At 62.9% G+C, this 14,628-nt stretch overlaps 1 protein-coding gene across 2 annotated transcripts in view; it reads right to left on the bottom strand.

The window, feature by feature from the left end:
• Window positions 1-228: 228 nt before the first annotated feature.
• The window catches only part of LHPP (phospholysine phosphohistidine inorganic pyrophosphate phosphatase), a gene marked incomplete at both ends in the record, with an annotated part of 137,845 nt that continues 123,445 nt past the window's right edge, over window positions 229-14,628 (bottom strand). The window contains one exon of one of the 2 annotated variants that reach the window (XM_079704854.1): window positions 229-366. In XM_079704854.1, coding sequence (XP_079560980.1) covers window positions 270-366 — 97 coding nt within the window. The remainder of the gene's footprint in view (window positions 367-14,628) is intronic. The other variant, XM_079704855.1, reaches the window with a different exon arrangement.

Genomic DNA, 14,628 nt, shown 5'->3' with positions numbered 1-14,628 from the left:
CTTCACCAGGGAAGCACAGGCAGGGGATGGGCCAGCGGGTGGGGATCAAAGTTCGCCCAGGAGGCTGGGAGATGTGACTGGAGAGGAGGGAGGGGGGGTCGGCAGAGGGAGACAGCAGGGGCCGGTGGCTCAGGGGCAGGGCAGCCCAGAACGGCCTGGCTGGCACCCTCTCGCTTGGCCGTCCAGGCCAGAGGGCAGAGGGCAGTGCCTCGGGCGGTCTGGGTACAGGGGAGGGTGGCAGGAGGCTAGGGGCCCTCCCAGAAGGCCTGTCACTTGTCCGCGTGCTGCAGCAGCAGGTCCACAGCCTCCGCAAGGTCGCCCACATACCCGTCAGCCTTTACTTCCGGGTGATGCTCGTCACTGGGCCTGCAGAGAGCAGGACCGTAGGTTAGTGGATCAGTGACCCCAAGGTGACCCCTCGGAAGCCACTGCCTCCCAGCACCTAGCACAGGCCTGGCCTTGCCCTCAGGAGACCTGCAGGCCCTTCTGTGCCCCATCAGGCAGGCTGGTCTTGGCCAACGGCTGTCCCTGTCCTCCCCACGCCCCAGGCCCGGCCGCCGCAACTCAAGAGCGCACACACCTCCCTCCTGACTGTCCGTCCACCTAGACTCCTCTCCGTGCCCCTCCTGTTGGAAGCCTGCTCGGAGCCCTGTGGTGGTGACCACTGGCCCCGGCTCTGTCCGTGCTGCCAGCAGAAGGATCTCACCTCTGAGAGCAGGGCCCTGAGTTCAGTCCTCCTCTGAGTTTCCTGCCCAAACCCCAGGGGGCTCATGTACCATCTGTTCAGCACCCTCAGAGGCTGCTCCCACCCAGCAGAGGAAGGCTCCTGGCAAAGCTGCTCTCTGGCTGAGATTTGGGGGGCTAGAAGCTCCCAAAGCCTTCATCCATCCCCTGCTGTATTCCCTGAGGTCCCGCTGGATGCGGAGGACAAGGGGAGCGAGACCACATGATGCTCGTGGATGCCTGTGGGGTCCATGCAGCACCAAGGGGGCCCCGTGTGGGGGCTGAGTCCTGAAGCAAAGCAGGGCTCCAGGTGGACACACGCAGGGGGAGGAGGACTGCCGTGGGGCTGGGGCCCCGGCCACAGGAGGGAGGAGGGGCTCGGGCTGGGCTCCAGGGAACGTCCCCCAGAGTCGTGACAGTTGCGGGAGGGACTGGGACCTCATCCCGGGGGCTGGGGGCAGCCTGGAGGGCTGTGAACCGGAGCGTGGGGTCCTGGCGACAGGAAGGGCCGTGCTACTGCTCACAGGCTGGAGCTCGGCGGGTGTAGGGGCCACTCCGACTACCCCAAGGTCTGACCCGAGCGCCCTGGGAAAGCACAAGTCACCCTCCCAGCACCGGGCCCTCACCTCGGAAGCTCCCGCCCTGGCCTGGAAGGAAGTGGTTGAACTTGGCTCTGACACCATCATTAAAGTCAAGTTGCCCCTTTGAAGGATTTGGCATCTATGAAGCACGTGACCCTAAAATGCTGTCCTGGGCAACGGCACCTTTTCTTTTAAAGAGCTTTCAGCCCAGGAGCCTAGAAGCCCCCTCCCCAGGGGCTGCTGAGGCCTGGGACCTGGGCAGGGGTGTAGGGGGAGGGAAGTGCGGACACTCCTTATGACTGAGGAGGGCCCCCCCTTGACTCTGCGCGGCCCCCCTTCCTGCTGTAGCCCCCAGGCACGGCCCTCCCACGTCTCACGTCATTTTCTCCTTCCATCCTCGGGGAGGAGGCAGGGGCCCCCCTCTGACAGGTGAGGAAATGGGGGCTCAGCGAGGTTCAGAGACTTGCTCGAGGCCATGCCGCAGGGGGAGCAGGACCGGCATCTGACCCGGTTCCTCTGATTCCCAGCGACACTCTGGGTGCCAGAGCCTCCAAGGGCATGCCCTGCCACTGGACGCTCCCCCCACTCCAGGAGGGTCACAGTGGGCAGCGCCCACTCCACGCAGAGGCCACCTACAGGTGCCAGGGCCGGCAGGCATCGCTCCTCTGGTCTTCTCGAGTGTGGCCACCCTGCGGCTCAGGGATCGACACACTCACAGACAGGTGCTGCGGAGGGGACGTGACTCCCCCAGAGGTGAGGCCCCAGGCATGAGCCTTGGGGACAAGACAAGGGGACGAGTGCACAGGGACCCTCACCACCACCCACAGGATCAGCACCTCTCTCGTGGCAGTGGAGGTGTTTTAAGGGATCGTTATTTTATTCCTGCCAGATCCAGACCATCTATAGTGAACATGGGAATTTAAGATCCACGTTGTTCTGCATCAGTGCTGAAATGCTCGTTAATAGCGAAAGGTTGTACGTGGCACACACTCTGGAAAACCATGTGGGCACCTACTTGTGACACACAATTCCACTCCTAGGTATGCAACACAGCCAAAGCGCATCGACATGTTCACCAAAGACATGTACTAGAATGTTCCGAGCAGCTTCAGTCGCAATAGCAAAAAGGCAGAAACTGCACAGGACAGAAACTCCATCAGCGGGAGAACAGAGAGACAGAGGGTGGTACGTGCACATCAGGACAGCACCGGACACCACCACCCGCAGTGAATCACCTGCCACGCTGCAGTGTCCATCCACTCCCCCCACCCACAGACATCACGACGGGCCGAAGGACCAGGCGCGAAGAACCCAAACCAGACGACCTGTTTGTATCAGGTTCGGGAACGGGTACGACCAGCCTCCCGTGCAGAGGCGAGGCGATGGTTCCTTCCTGGGGAAACGGGATGGGGGTGCTGGCAGTGTTCTAGATCTTGACCTGGGTGATGATTACAGGGGTGGCACATGTCGGAAACTGCATCACATTCTTCAGTTTCAGTGCACTTTATATGCACATAAACATGCATATGTAACATACACTTGAGGTATATGTTATACCTCGAAAATTTAATTAAAAAGGTCGCATATAATCTCACATATATAAGGTGTCTATCTCCCATCACTGCGGCTATTCTCTATGGCCTATGGGTCAGATTCCTCCGGCAGCCTGTTTTCGTACAACCCTTGAGCTAACAATGGTTTTCATATTTTTAAAACTTTGTAAAAAGAAGAAAATGTGCAACAGAGACCGCAAGTGGCCTGCGAGCCTCAACCAGCTGCCTCTTGGGCTTCTGCAGCAAGGGCTTGGGGAGCCCTGGTCCTGGCCGTCCACCCTCCATGGGCCCCTTCCTTTCGGTCCTCCCAGCGGTGGGCGCTCACGGCCTCCCGGCCGCCCAGGTGCTCTGTGGACAGCCCGTCCTGCGGGAGGGGCTTCCTCCTTGGGAACCCAGGCCTTCCTGGTGTGCAGACAACCCCTCCCCTGTACAGACTGAGGGGCGCCCCCTCCCTCAGGTCCTTCCGAAGCAGGTGGGGGAGGGGGTACGTCTCTGGGCGGCTCCACCTGAGAGGGGCCGGCCTGGCCCAGGGCACAGCGAGCTGGGCTGGCAGGTGGGCAGGAGGCGCCCTCTGAGAAATGGAGACGGAGCACCTGAATGGGCAGTAAACCCACCCCTGGCAAACCATCTCTCTGCCTCAGTTTGCTCATCTGTGCCCTGAGCGCAGCAGGCTCCACCCCTCACCCACCTGGTGACCTCGGGTGAGCGCGCACACCTCCAGGCCGCGGCGTCCCTGTCTCTAGATGAAGGTGATCCCGGGAGAAGCGCGGGAGACACGCGAAGCTGGAGGGGCCCCGCAGGCCTCGTGCGGGCGTTCAGCACGGTGGTCACGACCACTGAGGGCGCAGCCAGCCGTCAGGAGGGTACTGTGTGACGGGCAGGGAGATTGGCCAGGACCCGGCCTTGGGCCCCGCCCTGGGCACATAGGCTGCCGGGGGGACAGACAGATGGGACACACGGATACACATCAGCATCCGAGGCGCAGGGCCGACAGTGAGTTTGGCGGGTGGGGTGGGCGTGTGTACCCACAGGCATTGCCAGCAGGAGGGGCGGGGAGGCCGGGACCCTAGGGGATGTCCCAATGGTGGTACCAGCGCCCTGGCCCCCTGGCCCCTGGTCTTGCCTCATGCTGGCCTGTGTGCGTGAGGCTGCAGCCCTGCATGGCCCGGGATGTGCCCTTATGGGTCTCCCTCAGCTGCCCCTGGGGCTGGAAGGCAGCCCCGAGGCCCAGCTACCCGACGGGGCGGTGCCCCAGCCACCACTCAGGAGGGGGTTGTCAGGGGAGGGGGACATCTTCAGGCTGCACCTGCCCAGGCGCTGACACCCCTTGTCCCCGCTCTGTGCCCCCTCCCACCAGTTCCCATCAGATTCCTGACTTCTCTCCTCGACAGTGAGGCCAGTGGCTGCTCAAAGAACCGGAACTTCTCCCAGCAAAACCCCCCAACCCTGATTCGTCATCCCTGTGATCCCCTGGGCGGCTGGCCCAGGACTGTCCTCCTTGGACCTTCACCGGCCCTTGGGCCAGGTTTACTGTCCGGTCAAACGAACTCCACCCCAAGAGGGAAGAAGAAATCCGCCCATAAAATATGCTTCATAGGGCTTCCCTGGTGGCGCAGTGGTTGGGAGTCCGCCTGCCGACGCTGGGGACACGGGTTCGTGCCCCGGTCCGGGAGGATCCCACATGCCGCGGAGCAGCTGGGCCCGTGAGCCATGGCCGCTGAGCCTGCGCGTCCGGAGCCTGTGCTCCGCAACGGGAGAGGCCACAACAGTGAGAGGCCCGCGTACCGCAAAAAAAAAAAAAAAAGAAGATGCTTCATAATGAGATTCAAGGCGGCCCCACTCAGCGTACGGTACCAAGCTGAATGGGTACGTGGCTAATTACGTTTAATTACATATCATTTAAATTCAAGAATCCATTAAAAGAAAGGATTGCATTAGCAGCCGGCCGCTGTTTGCCAACACACAGAGGAAATCGTGGACTTTTATGTCTTAATTACGTGATGCTGCTGTGGGCTGTGGCTCTCAGGGAGCCGGGGTACATGGAGGGGACTCATCCTGGGCCCGCCCCCCTTGAAGCCCCCGAGGCAGCTATGCATGGCCTAACTGGGCAGGAGAGGCCTCCACTGCACGCTGGCCAGTGACCTGCAACCCATGGGGTCTCAAAGATGTCACACTACAGAAGCTGAACCAAGAAACCCAGCAAAGACATGCCCTTTGGCAGTGGGAACAGAAACAGAGGGTAATGGACAAAGGGGCCAAGAGACGCCCTGGCTTTGAGCAGACCCTGCCAGGACAGGGCTGCACGCGTGGGGAAGGAAAGGGAGAGGCGGGCACGGCTGGGCCGGGAGGGCTGAGACGGGAGCGGGGAAGAGACAGACAGGCAGACAGAGGACACAGAGAGACGCACACACACAGGAAGAGAGACGGAGGGAGGGAGGGAAGAGAGACGGAGGGAGGGAGGGAAGAGAGAGGGTCAGACAGGCAGAGAGACGCACAGAGGGAGGGATGGAGGGAAGAAGCGAGAAAGAGAAACAGAAAGGAGGAGAAAGAGGGCACATAAAGGGGGGGAGCAGACACCAGAGTCTCCGGGCAGAGAGCGGGCTGTGCCCTGATCGCCCCTCCGCCCCCTGGGACTTAGGAGAAGCCCCCTCTCCCTGCACCCACAGGCTCAGCTGCGGCTCGGCCGGGGCCCCCATGGGGGTCACGGCTGCGCCTCCCCTGCCCCAGGCCCACACAGGGTGGGCTCCCTGCTCTATCCCCAACCAGCTGTCTCTTCACTTCCCTGAGCCTCATTTTCCCCATCTGTAAGGTGGGCACACGGCCTGGCTCTCAGGGTCACTCTGAGAATGAAGCACCTGGCACCTCGCCTGCACGTGCCGGCCCTCGAGCCGACGCCAGGGTCGGCCTCCTGCCCTCTGCCCTCGGCCCTCCCAGGGCTCACTGTCCAGTCCCACACTCACAGTCGTGACAAGGGCTGGGAAGGGAAGAAAAAGGTGCGGGGTCTGAGGGAATTTATGGGGGGTTGTGCGGGGGTCAGGGAAGCTTCTGGAAAAAGGGGCATGAGAGGCTGGATCCCTGCCCCCGCCATCCATTTGAGCATGGCCCTCAGGTCCCTCCCCAAAGTTGGAGGCAGAGGCAGGTTCCCTGGGTGCTTGTATGGCTGAGGGGCATGCTGCCTCTGCTCTCCTGGGCTCCTGTGTGGGGGTGGTGCCAGGTGTCTCCGGCTGAGTCTGAGCCTGGGGACCTGTGCGGATCCTCCCCGTCTTGTCAACAGCTCCCACCTCTCCCTGTGTAAACTCTGCTGTGGCTCCCTATCACCCATGTCACAGCCCAGCTTCTCAGAAGAGCAAGCAGACAAATCCGTCCCAGCTGGGTGTCCTCCCAGTCACCCAGTGTCCAGGGCCCACGCTCTCCCACACCTCTGTCCACGCGACGTCCTGGAATGGCATGACCACTAGGTCCTGCTCTACCTGCAAACTCCTATTCATCCTTCAAAGCCTCACCCACTTGTTCCCAACTCCAACTCTATGCTCCGTGGCGAGCTGCTCTCTTTTTCTGAGCACCCAGAACGTGCCCGCCCCCGCCAGACCCTCGTACCATTCTGGCTGGGCACCAGCTGACCTGGGCTGCCTAGAGGGAGGGGCCAGGCTTCCTGCACCAGTGGCTGCCCACACAGGCCTGACCCACAAGGCACCCAGGAAGTGTCTGCCGACCAGTAAATGAACAAAGGCCCCCCCCCCCAACCCAGCAGGGCGCCGCCTGTCATTAGTTATTCCGCCCCCTCACGCCCCTGGAGCCGGGGGAAGGAGGGAATGACAGAGGCAGAGAACAAGGCCAATCTGTGTCGGCCTGGACGGCCTCACAGGGACGATCTCTGTACCGGCAGCTGGACGCCCAGCAAGGACCGCCTCCGGGCCCACCCGGCTCCGCCGACCGAGGGGACAGCGGTGCAGCCTCTCCCCGTGAAGTTCTCGAGGAGACGGCGCCGCCCACCACCAGCTCCCCACCTGGTCCGCTCCAGGGCAGGGCCGGCCGGGCAGAGGCTCCTGAGACCGGAGGCCACGGCACTGCCCGCACAGGGAGGGGCGTGCGTCCTTGTCCCGACTGTTATCCAAGGGCCGGCCACACCCCTGGTGGCTGAGGGCCGGGCACTGGGGCGGGCTGGCCACGTGGATTCAGGGAACCGGGCCGTGGCTCTGGGAGGGTGACGCCACCGAGACTGACGCCAACTCCGGGCTGTGCTGACGAAGTTGGAGAAGAAGGACAGAGGGCTTGGATTCCCGTGGGGCCGGAGGTGACGAGGCTGGGCCGAGGGCGTCTTTCCCTCTGAGCCCCCGGAGTCCCAGGGCCAGGGCCCGAGCGCTTGTTTCTACGACGGTACAGGCCAGAGCATGGCCTCCAGCAAACGCCCGGGGGAGGGTGCCTGGTATCTGCCGCCTCCCGCCCTCATCCACGCTTTTCTGAAGGCCGATTATGGGATTCCTGCCACCAGCCGTGGCCCAAACATGAGACCTGTGGCACGGGGCTTCCTGCCGTCCACCTGCTGGCCCAGGACGCTCACCGTCAAGACGGCAGCTTGCTGGGACCCAATGGGGCAGCCAGCAATCCCCGGCCTGAGCTGGCTGCTGGCAGGTGCCACCTCGCAGTGGGGTGGCCAGGAGGGTGCTCACTGCCACAGATCTCAGAGGCAGAACAGGGCGGGCGGGGCAGGCCCAGGCCTGGGCAGACACCCCGGGCACCTCCGGGAACCGCTGTTCCTGCTGTTGACGCAGAGACCTACGCAGGAGCTGCTCCCCGCGGAGCCCACGCCCCGTTCTGCTGAGGTCCGCGGAGCCCTGCTTCACAAGGGGACTCTGACCCATCCCTGCTTGCAGGGAGGCCGCCCCGGAGACGGGGACTCAGGCCCTGTGCCGTCCTGCCTGGACCAGTCATCAGCTCCAGCCTCGGATCCCTGTCCTCGCTCAGAAACCTGCTCAGGCCTCAGGCCTGTGTCCCCCAGCCCCACCCACCAGACCCTCGGCTCCCACCGCCCCCCCTCAGACCACGTGCCTGGGTCCAGACTCGGCCCGACACCTGGCACAGGCCAGCCTGGAGCCCCCGAGCCCCACCTGGGGACCCTGCAGCCCGGGGCCCCTCCTGCCACTGATGGGAGAGACCTGCCCTCCCCCCGCCCAACCGGCTCACGCAGACGGGCACTTCTTGGGACGCTTTAAAATCACAGAGGGGGAAAAATACTGAGATAAAAACCCAGGCCTAGGATAGTCCTCGCCTCAGGCCCCTCTGAGGACCACGGCTCCCTGGCCTGGAAAGGGAATGGGGACACACTTCTGTCGCCTGGGATCCCCCTTGAGGTCAGAGCTCTGCCAGGGGAGGTGGCCGCGCCCCAGAGCTCCCTTTCCTGGCGGGCGCCCGGGCCTCTCCCGTCCGTCTGGCTGTCTGCTCATCTGTAACGGGCAGGGGTGGGGAAGGGGCAGGGGTGGGCTTCCCCCAGAGCAGCCCCTCCCCCTGGGAGTCTGTGCAAATGAGAAAGAGGTGCGCCCTGGCGAGCCGGGCCCCTGACGGAACTAACGCCAGTGGACGTCAGCCGGGGACGGGACGGGGCGTCGCAGGTTGGCTGCCTCCCCCTCCCCCTCCCCCTCCCTGCAGCCTCTGATGGGAGGAGGATCTAAAGATGGGGGAGGGTTCCTGTGCCCCCACCTGGGGGACACACTCTCCTTGCAAGGGCACGTGGGGCCTGGGGTGGGCCAGGGGTACGACCCAGAAGGAGGGGAGGCCCACGCCTGTGTGTTCCACCTTGCAGCCTGGGCGGCACGGGATGCCCCTTTCCTCCAGGCAGGTGGCGCCCCAGGGCCCAGAACCCCACCCTGGCTGACCCATCCTCCAGCTGGCAAGGACCAGGAGTCTCTCCCACCAGAAGGAGGCACTTGCTGGACCAGTCCCAGAGGCTCTGAGCCCTGGTGTGTAACCCAAGGCAGGAGAAGGAAGCTGCCACCGACTAGAGGTCCCACCCAGCCAGCAGGCAGGCTCTGGGGATGCGGGCAAAGCTCACCTGGCTTGGGGGATGGGTGAGCCACAGACACTGCACCAGGAGGACAAGGGGGACAACTGGGCACTGGCCCCCACGGCTGCTGAGGGAGGGCTTTGAGGAGCATTTCCCATGTACCCTGCACAACGCCCCATGATGGGCACCGTGACCGGCCTGTTCTAGAGGTGATGACACAGACCCAAGAGGGGGAGGAACTTGCCTAAAGTCCCACAGGCAGTAAATGGCAGCACTGGGACTTCAATCCTCTGTGTCTGGATTTAAATCCGGGCTCATTTTAGGGATTCGTCCCTTGGCACACAGGACATACTCTGCATCCGGGAATCACTGATGTTCTGGTCAACCTCCGGCCAGGCCGAGAGCCCTGCGGGCAGGGGTGCACCTCACCTCTGGCTCAGCTCCAGGCCAGAGGCGGGCCCTTGGAAGTGTTTGCCAGCTTTGACTAACGCCCGGAGGATAGCACGGTGTTTGCGAAAAACCAACAAGGAAAATGAAAGAGGAAATGAACGAGGAAAACGGTCCACACTGGAGCTGCACAGCCTTCCGTGGCTGGGCGTGCCCAGGCAGAGTGGCAGAGAAGCCAGAACTCCTTACCTGGGCCTCGGGGTTGCCAGCACCCAGCGCCAGGCCTGCTCTGGCCAGGAGCAGCCGGGCAGAGGGCAGTGGGGGCCTGAGCCCAGCGGGGAGGGATTTCACCGTGGACCCTGGCACCGGCCCTGGGGCCCCTCTGCCCGCAGGGAGGAAACGGGCCTGTTTACGGCGTGTTTCAGCCTGGTGGCACCTTGTTAAACAGAACTGACCCGACGCGCCAGCTGCTTCCTGCACGGCCCTCACTGCCCATCGGCCGCAGGCACCTGAGGTGCTGAGAACAAAGGTGGGACACGCAGAGATGCGTGGGTGGTGCCACACGGCCGCCCACCAGCACATCGGCGGACTCGAGAAACTCCCTCACACTGACAAACGAGGTCCCTTGAGCCCCCAGCCCTGGCTGGAGCCCCTGCCTCAGCCTTTGCCCAAGTCCTATGCACAGTGAGGGCAGAGTCACAAACCGGTGGCCCCTGGACATGTCTGGTTGGGCCCGCATAGTGTTTTTCAAGAACAGGAGCTGGAAATTTCGCTTCTTTTGAAAATCTGAAAGGTTCAGTAACTATGGGCCGGGATTCCGCAGGCAAAACTGAGCTGCTGCAGTGTGGCAGCCGCTCCCCTGAGCGAGGCAAGTGGCTTCTAGTTGACCACACTCCCAGCACTCTCCATTGCCTCCCTATTCTTAGACCAGGCCCAGTCAGTCCCCTACATTTCCTGCCTGCCCCTGAGGGCCTCTGAATTTGCTGCCCTGCACCGACCACTGGCTCTCTGGGACTCATTTTCCAAGGAACGAGTCACCTCCTCTAGGAAGCCTTTCCCCAGCCCTCACCTCGGTTAGGTGCCCATTCTGTGCTCCGTGGCACCTGTGTCGACCCCATCGGAGCATCTGTCACTCTACTGTAGTTGTCTGGTTACCTGTGTGACGCTCCCTCCAGACTGTGAGCCCCCTAATCAGGGGCATCCCTGTGGTGGCCTTATGCTGGGAGCTGGCAGGGACAGGAACAGTCAGCCAACTGCCTGAGCGGACGGGCAAGTGGCCTCCTTTCTTCTGACCCGTCCAGGAGCTGTGTGTCATCACCAGGCATCTGAGCCCGAGCTGTCCTAGAAATCTAGGCGGGGGGGCCAGTCCGTCCCCATAGCCAAAGGGCGATGGGCAGAAAGGCGGGTGACCGAGGCTCAGGGCCTGGGAGCCCCCGCCTGGCCTCACCGTCCTGTTCCTGCCTAGAGCCCAGGCCCCAGCCTGCGGGGCACATGCAGTCTGGACCCTCACCTCCCCCGGGAGGCCCCGCTGCCCAGCCCCCAAGCGCCGGAGCTCTCCGTCTGGGTAGCAGTGCCAGGCCACAGAGAACCTTCTGGAGAACCACTTACCAGAATGAAAAACGCCCTCTCCCCCAAAGCCAGACTCTCAGAAGCATGAAAATGTCAACAGCCAGCCTGGGCCGGCCCTGTTGGTGGCCAGTGTAACTGAACCCTAAGAGGCAAGCCTCCTCCCCACACCCCAGGCCTGCGGGGCTCCGCGGCTTCACGCTAAGCAGGCTCCAGCGTCCGAGGACAGCGTCCTAAGCAGAGCTGCAGGGGCGGGTGTCGGAAGCAGAAGCGCGTGGAAGCTGGGGGCTGCACAAAACCAGCCGCGAGGGGTCTGAGGGGGTCTGGGCAGGGTGCCTGTCACCCTGCGGTTCCCCACCGTCACCAAGACTAAATCCAGCCCCCCTAACGCGGCCCATGAACTGGCTCCAGAGCCCGCCAGCCACCCGTCTCGCCCCTCCCCACGACCCCCCGGCTCTTGTGTTCGTCCTGCCCTGTTCCCCGAGCCGCCCGTGCCACTGCCTGGAACATCCTCTCACGCCCACTCCCCTCCGCAAGGCCCGACGCAGAAAGCACCAGCCCCACCATGGTCTCCAGGACCCACCCCACCCCCTGAATGAATGAATGAATGAACACCCCCATGGCCTCAGGGACGCTGGGAATCCAGTTGGGACCTTCCAGTGTCATGGGAAGAGCACCCCAAAGTGGGTGGCTCTGTCCATGGAGCAGACGTAGCTCCCTGGGAGGCAGGGAGCCCCCGGGGCACCCCAGGTCAGGCCTGAGTGGTCAGCCATCACACACCCCCGTGGCTCCCACAGGCTGTCGAATAGCGCGGGCGGTTTCTCTCTTCTTCCCCCTGTCTCGTTCCCAGAAGGCGTGTCGGGCCTGACCCCAGAGGTCCCTGATTACAGCCACACCCGGGCCAGGGCGCGGGAAGGAGCGCTGCGGAGGGCGGTGGGCTGCCTGCTGGGCCTGGCAGAGGATGCCTGACCAGGGGTTTGGACTGGGCTGGCCCTGGCTGCTGTGAGACCTTGAGCAAACACTTGGAGACCTGAGTCTCTTGTCTGTAAGTGGGGCTGAAAAGACCCCCTCCCAGGGCCGTGGTGGAGACGCAGGGAGATGATGCATGGCGGGGCCCACCGCAGATGCACGGCCTGGGTAGGGGGATGGGCGGCAGGCGCTGGACAGGGCTGGATGAAGAGCCCTCGTGGGCCGCTCTGGCCAGAGGGGAGGGCAAGGCCTCATCTGTGCACGGGAAGCCCACCTTGGGCTCGGTGTCCGGAGAGCACGTACCACCTGCTGAGAAGGTCCTGAGGTCCTGAGGACCACGAATCTCAGGGAGGCCTTCCCCAAGGGACAGCCAGGCCGCCCGGGACAAAGTGCTGTGCTCCTGCTCGGCGGGGGAGGGGCGAGCCGGGCAGCGGGCGATGCGAGACCTGCAGAGACGCCGCATGGCTGGGCCCAGGGACTCTGGACTCCTCTGAGAGGGAAGGGGCAGCCTCTGGGGGACGCTGACCCAGCTGTGCCCCCAAGCCTGCCCTTGCGGCCGCGTCTCCAAGCTGACGGGATGCTCTATGCATGACATTATTCATAACAGTGACAGTCACTGAGCGCCCCCTCCCTCGGGGACCTGGTGAGGGAACATACATGCTATAGCTGCTTTGGTCTGTGCAGCAGCCCAGGAGATAGGTGCTACTGCCCCCATCGTACAGCTGACAAAACAGAGGTTCAGAGAGGGTCAGTGGCCCGCCCGGGGTCACAGAGCAGGGCCGGCAGGCCTGTCTGCCTTCCCAACCTGCCGGAAGCACTGTCCAAACCCCACCAGGAGCCAGAGGGCTGGGCTACCCGGCGGCGGGCAGGGGTCCACCTAAAAAGCTCACTTAGGCAGAGGGACGGGCCTGCTGGGGGCTGGGCATCTGGCCTCGCAGCAGAGGAGCCCCTGACAGCTGTTCAGGATATTTTGATAAAAACATGTTGAACACCTGGTGTGTGTTTAGATTAAAACAAGCTGGCCCAGACCCTTCCGATGTGCTCTCCAACGGCCAAATTCCCCGAGAGGTCCACCTGCGCCCCGACCCGGGCCCACAGGGGCACAGGGCGGGGCACTCTCCCCTGCCTTCTCCACAAATGTCACACATCCCCCTCCTTGGGAGGCTAGACCAGGTCAGGGAGACCCCGTGGTTAGTTAGTGCAGCCAGCCCTGGGCCTGCACACCCAAGCTCTGGTTCTCACGAGGTGGCCCAGGAGAGAGGGAGGGCATGGAGAGGTGGTGCCCCTCCCAGTCCTGGGGAATGGGGGGTCGGACCGTCCCACTCATTGGAGGCCTGGTGTCATCTCCACCAGGCGCAGACCTGGGTGTCCAGGCCGGGGGAGCTTGTGGACAACGGGGGTTCCTATACGTGGGGCACCATGCTGGCACCGCCCAAGCTGTCCTGGGAGGTGGCACCCATACCACCCCCCCGCCCCGACAGGTGAAGAAGCCAAGGCTCAGGACGGGTGAGGAACTTGCCCAGAGCTCGTGGCAGAGCAGGGCTCGCACCCAGAACCTCTGTCAGCTCGGGAGGGACATCTCCTAAGGCGATGGGCCAGGCCGCACCTGCCGGTGTGTTTGGGGACCAGCGTGTGGAGCTCTCATCCCGTGGAACGTGCAGCCTGAGCTCCAAAGTGCAGCTTCATCAGCTCCATGGCTTCCCGGGGGCTCACGTGGGACTTCTGGTCTACCAGCCTTTACCTACTTTGCTACGCCTGTGCCACTTAAAAAGGGTCAAAGTCGGCACTTCACAAACCAGGAGGTCCCGTGGCCACAGGGAGCTCAAAGGTGCTCAGTAGCAAGAGCCACTGGGGATATGCAAATTCAGAGCAGTGCACCCCGCACACCCACCCGAACGGCCAGAGGTACAGCACCGAGGGCTGGCAGGACGTGAGCAACGGGAACTCTCACCACGGTGCGGCGGGGGGCGTGTGAGAGGGTGCGGCGTTCCAGAAAACGTTTGGCAGATACAGTATCTCCTAATGCTAAACACATGAATACGCGTGACCCAGGGATTCCACCCTGGTGGGTGCCTGAGAGAAGTGAGGCCATGTCCACCGAGAGACGTGGACAGGAACGTTCCACCAGCTCTGTTCATAGCGACCCTGAACAAGAAACAACGCAAGTGCCCATCAACAGCAGAATGAACAATAATTGTGATCCAGTCATACAATGAAACAACACACACCGGCGGAAAAGACCAGGCTCCTGCAACATAGAACGACACCGATGAAATAAAGAGTTGGTTTTTTTTAATGGCCCAGGTAGCCTAGAAAGGCACACAGTGACGTTTAGGACAGTGCCAGAGGCCTAGGAGTTTGAACAACAACAACAACAACAACAAAAACGTAGCTTTGAGTTCCCCGGCAGCCAAAGCAAAGAGGGAAACTCTGTAGGTTACAGAGAAGCAGACGACTGTCCATGAGGGACAACCTTCCCAGCAGCACAGACCCGGAGGGCCTTGCCCCTGCCCACGTGAGGGTACGCGTGGCTCATGCATGGCGAGGACCCGGCAGGGGGTCTCAGAAGCTCAGAAGATGTTCTTCCCTTACGAGCAGACCTCGGGCCCTCTCACCCCAAGGCAGCTATTGCGTGGCTCCAAGACTGGCTTGAGCCGCCCCCCTGACTCCCTAAGGTCTGGCTCAGGGGGTCGCTGGCTTGTTCAGCCAAGGTTTTCCTAAACTACCTCCCACGTGCTCCCAAGCTCCCGCCTGGACAGGCCAAGTTCAGAGCGGTCCCCTCTCCTCTGTGGACTTCAGATTCTCCACTCATAAACCCGGGGCTTCAGCTGACCTTCCTGGCCTCCTG

The sequence above is a fragment of the Hyperoodon ampullatus genome, assembly GCF_949752795.1.
Source record: "Hyperoodon ampullatus genome assembly, chromosome: 1".
Lineage (NCBI taxonomy): Eukaryota > Metazoa > Chordata > Mammalia > Artiodactyla > Ziphiidae > Hyperoodon > Hyperoodon ampullatus.
This window is presented reverse-complemented; position numbering and strand designations above follow the sequence as displayed.